The sequence below is a fragment of the Ceratotherium simum genome, chromosome 18, assembly GCF_057802395.1.
Source record: "Ceratotherium simum simum isolate JZ-2026a chromosome 18, ASM5780239v1, whole genome shotgun sequence".
NCBI classification, from domain to species: Eukaryota; Metazoa; Chordata; class Mammalia; order Perissodactyla; family Rhinocerotidae; genus Ceratotherium; species Ceratotherium simum.
In genome coordinates this window covers 12,660,555-12,675,167 of record NC_141917.1, presented here as the reverse complement: position 1 = coordinate 12,675,167, position 14,613 = coordinate 12,660,555, and the positions used below count along the sequence as shown (strand labels likewise).

The following is a 14,613-nucleotide window of genomic DNA, read 5'->3' as shown; positions in this document are numbered from 1 at the left end:
ACAGAGCTGAGAGAGGTACAAAGGATATGGGGGCCTGATACACCCTTCTCCTTAAGTAGATGTAGTTGTGCATGTTCAGCGCTGATTTCTAGAAAAACATTGGCAAAAGCTGTTTTCAGCCAGTGAGAGCTTTTGAGAGATGGTAGAGGCAAACCAAAGTCAAAATGGGGGGAGTTAAAAACCACCCCTGGACTAGAGAGAGCAGAGCGACAGCAAGAAAACAGACAAGAGGGAGCTCTTGGTGAGGAAAAGATGTGGGAGGCACACAGTAGCCACGCATTTATAAATCAGGGGGAAAGTAAAGCAAGAAAGAGTTCAGTGTTGAATGTCACAGGTACAGTGGATGCCCTGTGCTAGGTCGGGGCAGATAACAGGGGAAGGAGGTGTGGAGCCTGAGACTGTACAAGAGCTCAGTGGACAACTCTGATGGCAAAAGGGGAAGAGAGGAGGAGAGAGAGGGAGGGGGAGGAGGGAAGTACAATGCAGAAAGAGGACCAGGCAGGGAGGGCATTATGCAGTGAGCCCTACAGTTGTATCTGAGTGTCCTGGAGATCCTTTGACACCAGTGGGAATTTTTGTGACATCTCAGGGACAACCATATTGAATAAAGCAGATTTATTGTAGTGTTCATGTAAGTATGTCTAATGAAGCTTTAACCAAGAAAGATCTATATATTCTATTTATTTGCTTCTTTATAACCTCATGGTCTCTAAAGAAATTTTTAATATTTAGAAAAGTTAGATGTATTTTACCATTCTGCATCATCTCCTTGGTTCTGAACTAGTGCCTTGGTTAGGTACTTTTAAGAATTTTTTTTCCCATAGATTGTGTATTCCCTGATGCTTCCAGGCATTAGAGAAATCCTGATTTCCAGCATGATCTTCTCTATCTTAGATTTTTTTCCCATTGTGGATGAACCTTGACACTCCATACTTTTCAGTATCTACTAATAATCTACCAATCGCTGGAGGCTCTTCTTCACTTAGAAGGATGTCAAATGTGAGCATCTCCAGCTTTGAAAAACCGGTTTCAGATGTAGCTCCTTAGAGTGAAAGGGTCATAGTCGGACATTTGAAATAGGCATAGGTCAGAGAGCACTAAAAGCTCTTTTATAGTGTCACCCATTGTTAATGGTGCTTGCCCCAATAAAGGAAAGAACCTTTTACCGGGTCCTTTTCGTTACATTTTCTGTAAAGAATTCTTCTTCCTATGTTTCATATTCATTTTCTCTGATTTTTTTTTTTTGTCTTTTTGGACCCCACTGGTGAGCCAGGCATTCTCCTCTCCTTCCTTGCGAGACATACACATGGTTATTAGTTTCCCCAGACATGGCTAGAGCAGACCCCACTGACCATACAGGCAGTTCCCCTGGAATGCATGGTCGGGATTGTGAGGGAAAGAGCTCTAGAAAATGTAGCCAGCAACCCCCACCCCAAAACCTTATGCAAGAAGTCAAATGAGTAGACACTTGGAATTGTGTTGGACTGACAGACTTGAAATCTAGAAGGTCCACTGGCCCCATAGTTCATGTCTATTCTATGTGCCCCATAGCCTGGCTCTAGATACTCGATGGAAGTATTTCTGGCTTTTTGTTCTTGGCCTGTGTTGGACAACTGCCCATAAGTGTTCCTTTTTAAGCTAAATTGTACCCACTACTCTTGTCATGGACTTGTCTCTGAGACATCATTTTTTTAAATTGCAGGGCATGGGGTTTGCCACCACCAGACCTTAATTTAGGCCAGCGGTCAAGGTGCAGGTGTTATCCTACTTCTCCCTCAATTAATCTGTAAAAGAGAGGAAAACTTGCTGACCTTGTATTTGGTTTCATTTGGGTCCAAGTTGATTTCACCTGCATGGAAATTAGTATTGCCCGACCTCCTAACTCACATAGGTATAGAAACCGTTGCTGTGGGTTTTTTATTTCTTTACACGTTTATTCTCAACAATGACCCGTAAGGACTGTTCCATGTTCCAAGCAGCCTGGGCAGTCAACAGAGCACAGGGGAACAAAACTTTTGCGGGTTCTTGTGCTCCTACAGTGAGCAGTAGAAGTAATTTCTAGAGTGGTTCTGTCTGCCAGTCTTCCCTTGTCAACAAACTTGTCCATTATTCATGGATTGTAAACCAGCCGTGTAAAGGATGACTTAATACAATTTGATATAATTTAAACCAACAAGGGTGCCAGGAACGAACAGGCAGTTTCAGTATAGTCTCGTAATTTATCACTATGTAACAAACCACCAATACTCAGTGACTCAAAACACACGCATTTATTCTTGCTCACCAGACCATGGGTCGGCTGGGTGGTTCTTTTGGATGTGGCTATGCTCGTGGTTTTATAGTCAGCAAGAGTCAGGAGGAGGCTCTGCTATCTTGGCGGGCTCACTGAGGGGCTGTCAGCTGACTGTAGGCTCGTCTGCATGACCTCTACTGGGACAGCTGAGCTCTCTTCCACATAGTCTCGCATCCTCCACCAGTGTAGCCCAAGCTTGTTTAGACGGCCGTGGCTATATTCCAGTGAGACGACAGAGACACACAAGGCCTCTTGAGGCCCAGATTCACACCATCACTGCCACTGCACGCTACTGGCCAAAACAAATCACAGGCCAGTCCAGGGTCAAGGGGTAGGGAAATAGACTCCAACTTTTACAGGAGGAGCTACAAAGTCACATTGCAGAGTGGGGATATGAGGAGGAGAGAAGAAGTGGGGACATTCCTGCAGTCTACCCCAGTCACTTCTTGGGGGGCTTACAGACTCATGCATTTATTCAATCAGTATATATTGAACACTTACTACGCGGCAAACACTGGCTAGATCCTTGGAATTCAGAGATGAGTAAGACATGTTCTCTAGAAAGAAGCAGATACTGTCCCATAAATTGTTACGAACCCCACTCTACCGAGTCTTGATACCAATGAGGTAGAATTTATGTTCTTGTGTTTAAATTTGACATTTACTCTATTTTCTTTGTACAGGGGTTATAATATCTCTCCAAGGCCTAGGCAGTGTTTGCACCGCCATCTGCATATCTTCCAGATAAATGTTGCCCGGTGTAGATTATAGATGAGTATATCATATGTCTGTGTACCAGCCCTCATGCAAGGAACCAGCCTCTTCACAGCTGGGTTAGTTGGCACAGTGCCTGATGCTTATAAGTCATTCAACCATATTTGCTGAACTGATTTAAATATCAGCCATACAAACACACACACTTTGGAAATGATACGTTAGAAACAGAGGGGTGAAGCTACCTGCTCCTGTGAAAAGCCTATAAACAGAAGATAGTGGGACAATCGACAGTACTTGTGCATGAGAACTTGAGAATTTGAATTAGAACAAGAGTTCTCAAATTTGCTTCTTGGAAATATACATATTGTCCTGTGACTAAAATGGGAGGAGGGCTTTCTTCTCAATTTCTATGGGAAAATAGAGGTATATAGACTTGTTTTGATTAATATTAATATTTCGTGGCATTTTGCAACAAGTGCTAGTAACTGCTAGATGACCAAGCTTGAGAACCACTGATTCTGGAAAGGCTCCCTGGACCTGGTGGGCTGAGGTCAGAGGAGCTAGGGATTTGAATGGCCCTTCTGGTTTCTTCTTGTTTGGGCAGGGTCAAAGCTGTCTACCTGTGAACAGGTCAGGTCGATGTGCCCCTGCTGTGGCTACATCAGGAAATCCCTTTATATCTGTTCAAAAACCTTGTTTAATTTTTCTTTTTAATTTTCTGCTCTTCATAAGGAATAGAAGCTGTTTCAGAACAATCTTGGTAAGGCAGTTTATAGAACTCAAAGGTTATTAAATGCTGTTAGGGCAGCTAGCCTGGTAATTATGGACTCTATGCAAAGCACTTTAAACAAATCACCCCAGCCAACAGCTCCAGCCAGAAACAGCTCCAGGCCCAGGAGGGAGGGAGAGGAGGGGAGGGAGGGAAGGAGAGAGGGGTGAAAAACAGCTGCTGGGATTTCACACTGAACCTCACAGGGTGGAAGCAACCTTTGTACAGTAGTTATCATCAGACCAGAAGAAAAATGGGGAGAAAAAGCCTCTTTCCTTGGCCTCCAGATTTTTCCTCTAGTAGCTGAAAGAAGAAAAGAAGTAAAAAGAAACAAAAGTAGCCTTGGGCCTATAGGTCCTAAAGTACCTGGAACCTGGGGACCCAAGAAGAGCCCTGTGGGAGCTGCAGGCTGGAAAAAGTGAGGTGGGGGTAGGGGGGCGCATGCTGGCGGAGTGAGAAAGCTGGGTGGGCTCCTCACCCGCACTCCTTCAGACCCTGTCAGACTTGAGTGTTTACAATTCATTACTCTGCATAAACACATCGTTTTTATGTTTTAGTTAAAATATTCTAATAAGTGGGTGTATTTACATAGGGTAGAGAAGCTTATCTCTATTGATCTCTGCACCCCCCCCCCAGCCCACGCAAGCAAATGGCACGCCTTGCTCTCGCCTGCTCGAGTTCATATGTTCCATCTTTTCTTGCCACTACCCCAGAGTCTCACAGGAAAGTCACGCTCTCCCTTTCTCAGAAGCAGCCTGTCTGAGTTTGTTAGGGCTGTCGGAACAAAGTACCACAAACGGGGTGGCTCAAACAACAGAAATTTATTGTCTCACAGTTCTGGAGGCTGGATGATGGAGGTGTCTGCTGAGTTGGTTCCTTCTGAGGGCCGTGAGGGAGAATCTGTTCCAGGCCTCTCCCCGGCTTCTGGCGGGTAGCTGGCCATCTGTGGTGTTCTTGGCTTGGAGGCACGTCACCCTGTTCTCTGCCTTCACGTTCACATGGCGTTCTCCTTGTGCGCGTCTATCTCTGCGTCCAGATTTCCTCTTTTTAGAAGGACACCAGTCATATTGGATTAGGGCTCACTCTACTCCAGTATGACCCCATCTTGACTAATTACATCTGCAATGACCCTGTTGCCAAATAATAGTCACATTCTGAGGTACTGGGGGCTAGGATTCAACACAGGAATTTTGAGAGGACACAGTTCAGCCCAGAACACCGCCCTCTTGATCTCGGCCTTTCACCAGTTTCTCAGTCCCAGCTTTGGCCACATGGTCAGGTCCACTCAGCCGGCTTTTTATATCGACTCCAACCTTTACCAGGGAATCTTAGCTCATGAACTATTCATAGCCAGCCCGGGCTCCTGCACTTAGCATTGCATTGCTCTGCTCACCCAGCCTGGCTGCCTTGACCGTTGCCAGCGGCCTCTGCCAGGGTGGGGACAGTGGAGCGGCCAGGGTCAGAATTGTCTCCTTGCAGGTCTCAGCTCAGTGAACGTTTCCTGACTGGATGAAAATGAATAAACCGCAGCAACAATAAACTTTGAGACAAAATTTCCAAGGTTCGGCACCCAAAGTAGACCCTTTGTAGATTTAAAGTAACAGCTTCATCCTGCCTTTGTGTTTCTGTCGGCTTATCTTACATCCCACTGCTCTCCTTACCTCGCTGCAAAGGCGGGCTGGAGCTCTCCCTGCCTGCCTTCCCCGGTCAGCTCAAGGCCCCTCTAATCCGCTTTCGGCTGTGCTCCTTCTGATCCAGACAGGGACATCACAGCTGCCTCCTTCCATCCTTGTCCCCTTGCCTTAGCTAATCCCACCTTCCCACGTCTTTTCTCTTTCTGCCGTGTGTCCCCCTCCCTCCTGGGTTTCTCTTCCTGCTGCCTCGGTGGCTCTGCTGGTCCAGCCGCACTCCACACCTGACACCGTTTCTCACCTGGCACCTCACCTTTTAGGTTCCACCTCTGCCCCCACTCAGAGGACCTGGACCTCTCCTGCTGCATTTGCCTCCCCCACCCCCTTCTTCTCTGGATGTCTTAGCCCATCCAGCGCCCTTCCCTTGGAAATCACTTACCTCTGCCCCCACTGAGATTCCCCCATTTGTGCATTTAAATATCCCTGATGTCATCCTGAAGACCTCACTTGATTCAAAATTCCCACAATTCAAGACTAATCCCAACAAAGGATGGAGAGTTATTTCTTTTTCCCAGTTAATGTGGTAATAAGTCATCCCCAAACTTTGAAATGGGAGGAGGGATTCTTATTATTTCACGTAAAGTGGGACTCTCACTGTGTTCTATCTCCTTTCTGATTTCAAAGCTGTTCCTGTAGTTGTCAAGTACATTAATATTTATATTTATAAAAGAATGAAAACAGCAGGAACACTACTGTTAAAGCACTATGTAAAACACTATGAAAAACACAAAGATGATTATTTTCCTATATAGTCTAAACGTGTACCAATGAGGTAGAAAATAGCTTAATATTTTATTTAATCTTTGCTAATAATACCTAATGTAGCTAATTCGTTAGGAAGACCTTTCTCTTTCTTCCTTTTTATTATCCGGCACCTACACATTCATTTGGTACATTTTGGGTAAGTGCCATTATGTTCCAGTCACACACTGGTCACAAATCCCAATGTTGGAGGGACTTCAAAAGCACCTCAGAGATATCATATTTCCACTGGGCAGGACTATACCCAAAGTTGCCACCCTTCTTTCAAAAAATGAAACAAAAGAAATGTCAAGTGGTGAAAAGCTAGCTTTAACATTTTTATTGAAAAGGGATATTAACATCTAGAAATTTTCTGTGAAATAATTAAGAATATGTGTAAACATTTAGCTTCCAACCTATCCATTAAGCATTCTTTTATGATATCAAAATAATGGAAATAACCTAAATGGACAATAATGGGAGATTGAGTAAGTTGATGCTGAGTAAACCTGCAAAAAGGAATTCAGTGCAACCATTACAATGTGGAAGCGTATCATCGAAAGATGTTCATGATTTACAAAAGAGTATATCTATAGTGTGATCCCATTTTTATGGTAAGACACACATGCATACCCCACATTCACCCACCACACCCCCCCCCATAAAAGAACTGGGTGATTAGAACCCAGAGTGTTAACCGTGACCCCCTCTGGATAGAAGGATGAGATTGTAGATGATTTTCTTCTATTTGTTCATCTAAATTTTCTAATTTTTCTACAAAAGACACATATTGCATTTAAAATTGTTTTTTAAACCATGAGATAAAAAGCATATGAAGATAACTTTTTCTAAGTGTAGCCATATGTGTTTTTTGACCCTTTGCAGCTTATAGTGACTTAGGCTACTACATTATCAATAAACTGCACCATGTGGATGAGTCGGTGGGGAACAAAACGAGAAGGGCCTTCCTGTATCTTGCTGCCTTCCCTTTCATGGATGCAATGGTGAGTAGAGAAGATGGTTGCCTTTTTTTTTAATTATGCTAAAACATACATAACAAAATTTACCATTTTAACCATTTTTATGTGTACGGTTCAATGGCATGAAATACATTCACATTGTTTTGAATCTTCAGAACTCTTTTCATCTTGTGAAACTGAAACTCTGTCCCTATTAAACACTCCTTGTTCCCCCTCCCCTCCGCCCCTGGCACCACCACCATTCTACTTTCTGTCTCTATGCATTGGACCACTCTAGGGACCTCATATGAGTGGAATCATACAGTATTTATCTTTTCGTGACTGGCTTATTTCACTTCACATAACGTCTCTAAGGTTCATCCGTAGCATATGTCAGAATGTCCTTCCTTTTTAAGGCTGAGTAATATTCCATTGTATGTATATACCACATTTTGTTTATCCATTTATCCATCAATGGACACTTGGGTTGCTTCCACCTTTTGGCTATTGTGAATAATGCTGCTATGAACATGGATGTACAAAATATCTCTTTGAGTCCCTGCTTTAATTCTTTTGGGTATATACCCAGAAGTAGAGTGCTGGATCATGTGATAATTCTGTTTTTAGCCTTTTGAGGAACCATCATACTGATTTCCACAGCAGCTGTGCCATTTTACATCCAGCAGTGCAGAAGGGTTCCAATTGACCACTGACTTTTAACCAGTCCATCTGGTCAGTTTATTTATGAGAATTGTCTGTATTTGCCACAAGATGTGGTGGGAAGCAAGAGAGCCCATTTGAACATTTTGATTCAAATATAAAGTTCTTTTCTGATATATTCAGGATCAAGGGATCAGGATGGCTTTCTGATAAACTTACCACTTGTGTGGTAAAAGCACCCAAAGAATATACTGCTAGGATTTTATCACTTTAATAACCAGCTTTACCACATTAACTAAGCGTAGCTCACTTCCATAGATTAAATTGTTGGTCATGATACTGAAGAGTTCTCAGACAATGCTTTTTCTCTATTCATCTGTGTTATGGATATAAAAGAGATTTAGCCAAAAAAATATTTCTTATGGGGCCGGCCCGGTGGCGCAGCAGTTAAGTGTGCACACTCTGCTGCGGCAGCCCGGGGTTCGCCGGTTTGGATCCTGGGTGCGCACCCATGCACTGCTTGCTAAGCCATGCTGTGGCGGCATCCCGTATAAAGCAGAGGAGGATGGGGACGGATGTTGGCCCAGGGCCAATCTTCCTCAAGAAAAAAGGGGAGGATTTGCATCAGATGTTAGCTCAGGGCTAGTCCTCCTCACACAAAAATAAATAAATATATATATATTTCTTCTAATGTCCAATGCTGGAAAATAAACCCTTTATTTGGGCTCCATTTTAAATTACCCTTGGAAGGAGACTTAAAAATATGTCAATCTGTACAGTTTTTTACCACCCCTTACCTCAAGTGTTATATCTGTTAGACGTGAGCTAAGTGAATGTCTGTATTGAGGTAGGCAGCCGCCCTGAATCCCTGGAGGAATGAGGCAAGGTAAAAACATATGTGGTCCATCTTCTCAAATGTAATCAGAAGTCTCGGTTTGCCTGTAGTTAGGTTAGGGGTGCGGCCTCACTGAATCTCTGACAGCTTTCTACTGGTTTGCATGGTAGCCTTAAATATCACACTCTTGGTTTTGATGCGAAGGTTCTGGTTCTCAATTGTCATGACATCACTTTAGGTGGGAAGACTTGGCCATCTAGACACTTGTACCTGGGTTTTCTTTTTCTTACTTATCGCTGGGTGTATTTACTGTGGTAATTGACACATACCTCAAAAAAGGCAAAGGGCATGGAGTCCATAGAACCAGATTCCCCACGGTACCCATGCTGGCCTGCGGTGGTACCATAGTGCCTTCAACTCAGTTAGAGACCTGAATGAAGCAAGCTTTTTCACATCCTAAAAGTTACAGCCCAGCTTCCTAGACAGAGTCCATGATATTGCTCTACTGCCTGCCCTCCCATCTGTATTGGGACTCTGTGAACACATAGAAGAATTACAATTATACAGTGAATTCAGGGACCTCAGGACCGAAAGTGAATCACAGACTCTTAAGTGCCCTGTATTCCACTTCCCTTCAGCTTTGTTTATTTGCCATGAGAGAATTTGTAAAACTCAATATAACACCGGAACATTTGTGGTGGCACCCTTTTCTTCCATGTTTCATCTATCAACTCCCCAAAGACCCAGTAGTAAGAGATTACTAATAAAAGCCAAAATAATGAACATTTATAAAGAGCAGGTCGTCTCCACACACACACTTGCATGCACACACACACACCTGCATGCACACACACACCTACACACACGCAAACACACACATGCATGCACGCACACATACACCTGCATGCACGCACACACACACACCCCTGCAGCATGCCCCTGATATGCTGGTTGGAGAGACAATATTTGAAAACCACAGAGCTTATCATCCAGATGGCTTTTGGTCAACAGAGACTGCCCACAGGCCACTCTCTGCAGGTGTTATCTACAGTTTGCATTTCTTTTCACATTTGGTACCTGGAGACCTGAGCTGAGGACGGAAGCAGAGGTAGCAGCTGCTATGTAAAGTCTTGACACAGACCTAGGGAATAAATCATACTTGGCTGATTGTGGTTAGCACAGATGAAATGTTATTGCTGCGTCAGTCCAGATCTTGAAAGGTTAGAAGGTTGATCCTTAAACAGATCCTATCATGAACTTCAAACCTGCCCTCCCCTGGGCTCTTCATTGTCTGCCCCCCTTATAGGACCACCCTCTTAATTTCCCTCAAAGGCACAAAGTGTCAGAGAAGGAAATAGTAGAGCCCTAGCCAGTCACTGAGAACCTCTAATGACTAATAACTCAGAACCAAATTAGAGTCATTATAACCTGCTTCGTGTAAGGAGGACGCTGCTGCTGTGTGATGCAGACTGCTCAAAGAGAAAGAGAGTGGATTTCCTCCATTCTGGTATTCACCCAGATCTCCTGCCGGGCGCATGAACCTAACAACTACACAGTCTGCATATAATTGGTACTAAATAAATACTGCGCAGTCATTGACTCCACTCAAAAATCTAACGTGGATCTAGTCACCAAGCCAAGTTACAGTAATTTTACCAACCAGAGACTTATCAAACCTGTGCTCAGGTTTTTGGAGGTATAAAGTCTATTTCAGGAATGCACAGTAAATCATAATGACAGACATTATATAATCCTGAAGGTGTATCTCATGCCAAATTATTTTCTTTCTGGCAGGCGTGGACCCATGCTGGCATTCTCTTAAAACACAAATACAGCTTCCTGGTGGGATGTGCCTCCATCTCAGATGTCATAGCTCAGGTAAATATGGTCTGTGTGTCGGTCAGAGCTCCTCAGAGCCCCTTTCTGGTGAGTGACAGAACCGACTCTGCCTCCTTTGCATTCATTCACTCTGCGGTGCATTCCTGTGCTACCCAAATCCAATGTGGACTTCAATAAGAGTTTTTAAAGGAATGAGAAAACGAAACCTCCTGCAGTACAAGTATGTATAATCTCGCTAGGATGAGGGTTGTAGGAATTTAAATTTAGTATCAGAGGTTTTGACCTTTGTTTTTAAAGAGCTTGCATGTGAAAGGACTATGAAGTCACAGCCAATACATTTTTGGGTGGTCATAGGTCATGTGCACTTGGCTGGCTATACGCTTGGCCCTCCGTGCGGCCTAACAATACATGGTCTGTCACTCGCTTCTAGAGAGAGCTCTTAGGAATTATTCTTAAATGTTTCTCATGTTGTTGCCATGCAAAGCTGCCATTCACACGTCATTTCCCCACATTTAAAAAGAACCAGGAAGTCGGATGCTGTCTGGAAAGGGCTACATTGCACGTTCTGTTGAGTCCAGTTCCCTGCGGTCTGGCACCAGCCCTGGTTTTCCATCCTCCTTCCTTCCTTTCTTCCACCAAGGACACCATGTGAAAAATTTCAGCAGAAAATTAATTTAATTCCTCTTGTCTATAAATTAGACTTAGTCCCTACACTCAGGGATTGGGGAGAATCTTCATGGAGGAGGAAGTTAGACTGTTTTCTAAGCTCCCTTCCCCACTCTCACTTCCATTTTGTGAACATTTCCATGCATTTCTTCCTAGTTTTTTCCTATTGTACACACTAGTCTTTTAGCCACCTTTTTGAAATAATCTACTGTTAAACTGTTAGTACCTCCCTAAAGACCAAGAATTAAATTTCCAAATTAATTGCATTTACTCCATGGATCACTATTAAAAGTAATTTAAATTAATTCCTGCAAACACTATGTGTGTCTGCGTGCACGTACACGTGGCTGAATACTAGCTAATATCATTCTTTGGTATATCTTTGTTAATTTTCTTGGTGAGTTATTAGAGATTTTTGTCCAGGTCTTACTTTTAATTCATCCTCTGAGAGATGAACTAAACTGCCTTATTCACTCTAATCAGTTAATTTGGAATTAAGGAAACACTTCTCATTTTCAGCGTTGGCATCAGCAACTCAGCGAGCATTTATAGATACATGTTTTTCTTAAAGGCAAAAAAACTTAACTTTGCCTAAAATAAATATAGTAAGCATCCAAGGGTAGAAGAAACCATATCCTTAAAAAATGCTCTGCCAGTACTCCTACAGCCATTTTCCTTCTCAGTTTTAAACCTGGTCCTGGCCCCTGCCTGTTGGGAGAACTCGCAAATTCACGCTAAGCATATCTGGTTAGTGGGAGTGATGGCAGCTAGACTTAGATGCCATCTGGCCTGGGGCTATTCCTGGTGAAGCAGTTATTTTAAACCTTCCATTCTGAGTTCCTACCACAGTTTGGTTGGGGGAATAAATTCGATTTTTATTCTTAAGTCTTTTACCCCACCCCCACCCCATCTTCATTCCTCTCATTACTTGAGAGCATTTGTGAATTACCAAATTTGGTAACGAGGAGTAGATCCTAGGCAGTCCTTTGATATACCACCTTGGCATAGAAAGCTAGCAAGTAATCACCAATGATAAAATGAAAATTGTTTATAATGCCTTGAGTTTTAGTGGCAACTCTCATTTTTTAAAAGTTTTACTAAGCAAGTTGATTTCACACAGTACTACAAAAAAGCTCTTGGTTTGGTTCAAACGTGCAATGCTTTTGTTTGCCACCGTTACTGTTAATAGCCATGTATTCCAATCAGATTGCCAAGGGATTTATGAAAAATAGTGCTGTTTTTGTTTTATTTCATGATCACCTGGACTTTCTTAGCTTGCTCAATATCAAAATGAGAATTCTCTTGAGGTTGTTGGACCTCACCGGGACCCCCAGTCCTTTAACCTTTCTGCTGTCATCAGCTCTTGCCTTTGAAGTCAGTTGATCCCAGGTATGGGACCCAAGATCCCAGTCCAGTGATCTTACTGCTCTACTGTAAATCCCCTGGTCTCCCACCTTTTCACCTCAGCCTTCTGGCAAGATCCCAATCCTGACCCACCCCATGGGGTGCCCCCTTCACCAACCTGGACCCAGGGAGCAAGTGCTCCTGCAAAAAGTTACGCAACAGGACAAACTGATCAAGCTATGAATTTATAGTCTCATCACTCACCTCCCTGACTCTGGTAGCTACGGATCTCAGAGGGTCTCCACCCACCTCACTCTTCCCAACACACGACCTCATTTCCCACTTCACTGAGAAAATTGAAGCAACCGAATTCTTCAACTTCTGGCCACCAAACCTACAGGCCTACCTTCACACTCTTGCGTCATCTCTGTTTCCCCCCATTATAGGAGAGGAGGTGTACCTCCTCTGTCCAGGGCCACTTCTTCACCCTGTGCCTTGGATCCTGTCCTGTCCCGCTTTCTCGGGAACGTTATTCAGTAAGTCATCAGTGATCCATTCTCTGTTCCCTGGGTCATTTCTTTTGACATGTAAACATGCTCAAATATCTGCCATCTTAGCACAACAAGAAGCTTTTTCTGGCTCCCACGCAACTCTCTAGCTACAATACTCTCTCTCATTACTTGACAGCCAGACATTTGGAAGTGTGGTTTCCATTCACAGTCTCCATTTTTCCACTTCTTTTTCATTCTTTTACCTACTCCAGGCTGACTTCTACCCCCATCAGTTCACCCAACTAGTTCTCACTAGTGACCTTCGTGCCATTAAGTCCAGGGGACAGTTTCAGTTAAGTTGTTGGCTGTCGCAGCATCTCTTCACGCTGTTGACTGCTCCCTCCTCAGTGACATGCTCCTTCCTGCTGGCTCTCACCACCACAGTCCTGGTTTTTCTTCTAATTCTGAAGGCTCAGCCTCCTCTGTTGACATGTAAATGTTGAAGACCCATCCCTCTCCTCACTCTGTATTCTATTCATGAAGAATCTAATTCATGTCCTAGCTTTATACCATCTATAACATGATTGATGGTCCCCAAGTTATTATCTATAGTCTGGCCCTCTCCTCTGAGCTCTCTAAATGTCTCTGTGATATTTCCCCTCAGATCCTTCAAAGGCATCTTAAGCCTCAGTCCATGATCTTCATGATCTTAATGGTTGCATTTCTGAATGAATCACTGGCACTACCTTCTGATCAGAAACTTGGGAACCACCCTAGGAGCGTCCCTCTTCGTCACCAGCCATGTAGATTTTAATCCTAAATACATCTTTCATCTGTCGTCTTCTCCCCACCTCTGCTGCCCCCCCGCGCTGGTCCAAGGGATCACCCTTCCCACCTGGAACTAGATTTGCCTCCTGATTCGCCTCACCAGTCTGCACTAGCTCTCCTCCGTCCCTCCCCACTGCAGCCACGGTGATCTGTTCTCAGTGAAATTCTCAGAATTTCACCCCCTGCCTAAAAACCTTTCTTCCTGATGTTGTTGAGATAAAAAGCCACAATCCTGCGAGGTGATGGCCTGCAAGGTGCTGAAGACCTGTGGGTCCTGCTTCCTGCCCAGCCCTGCACTCTCCTCTCGTCCCCTCGCCCTCTGGTCTCCAGCCACAGGGCCTCCTTTCAGGGCCTCGGTGGCCAAGCCCCCTCCCGCTAGGGGTCTTGGCCTGGATCCCTTTGCCCAGAAGGAAATGCTCTGCCACAGTTCTCCCCACCTACCAGCAACTCCTGCCACCCGCTGCTGGCTCCTGCCAAGCCTGTAGGTCCCAGCTCAGACAGCACTCCGCATGGGGGACCCTCCCTCACCCCACAGCCTGGCTCTCCCAGAGCCACCACCCTCTTTCCTTCACAAGCCTGGTCCTCACCACTGAGATAGTAGGTTCCTTTCAGAAAAGAATCCAACGTTTTTGATGGCTATATCAGATTTGAAATCATAATTCTGGATTGAAATGCAAAAGGCCCAGGTGTTATTTTAAATTGATAAATGATACAATCCACAATGAAGATGTAAGATCTATCATAAGTATTGGACCACATAGCATCAAGCTTTTAAAAATA

The 14,613-nt window shown here is 44.1% G+C and overlaps 1 protein-coding gene across 1 annotated transcript in view; it reads left to right on the top strand.

Annotated features, from left to right (window-relative positions):
* The window catches only part of ANKH (ANKH inorganic pyrophosphate transport regulator), a 139,381-nt gene that overhangs the window by 83,018 nt on the left and 41,750 nt on the right, over positions 1–14,613 (top strand). The window contains exons 3-4 of the mRNA XM_004427117.3: positions 7,097–7,215; positions 10,460–10,543. Coding sequence (XP_004427174.1) covers positions 7,097–7,215; positions 10,460–10,543 — 203 coding nt within the window. The remainder of the gene's footprint in view (positions 1–7,096; positions 7,216–10,459; positions 10,544–14,613) is intronic.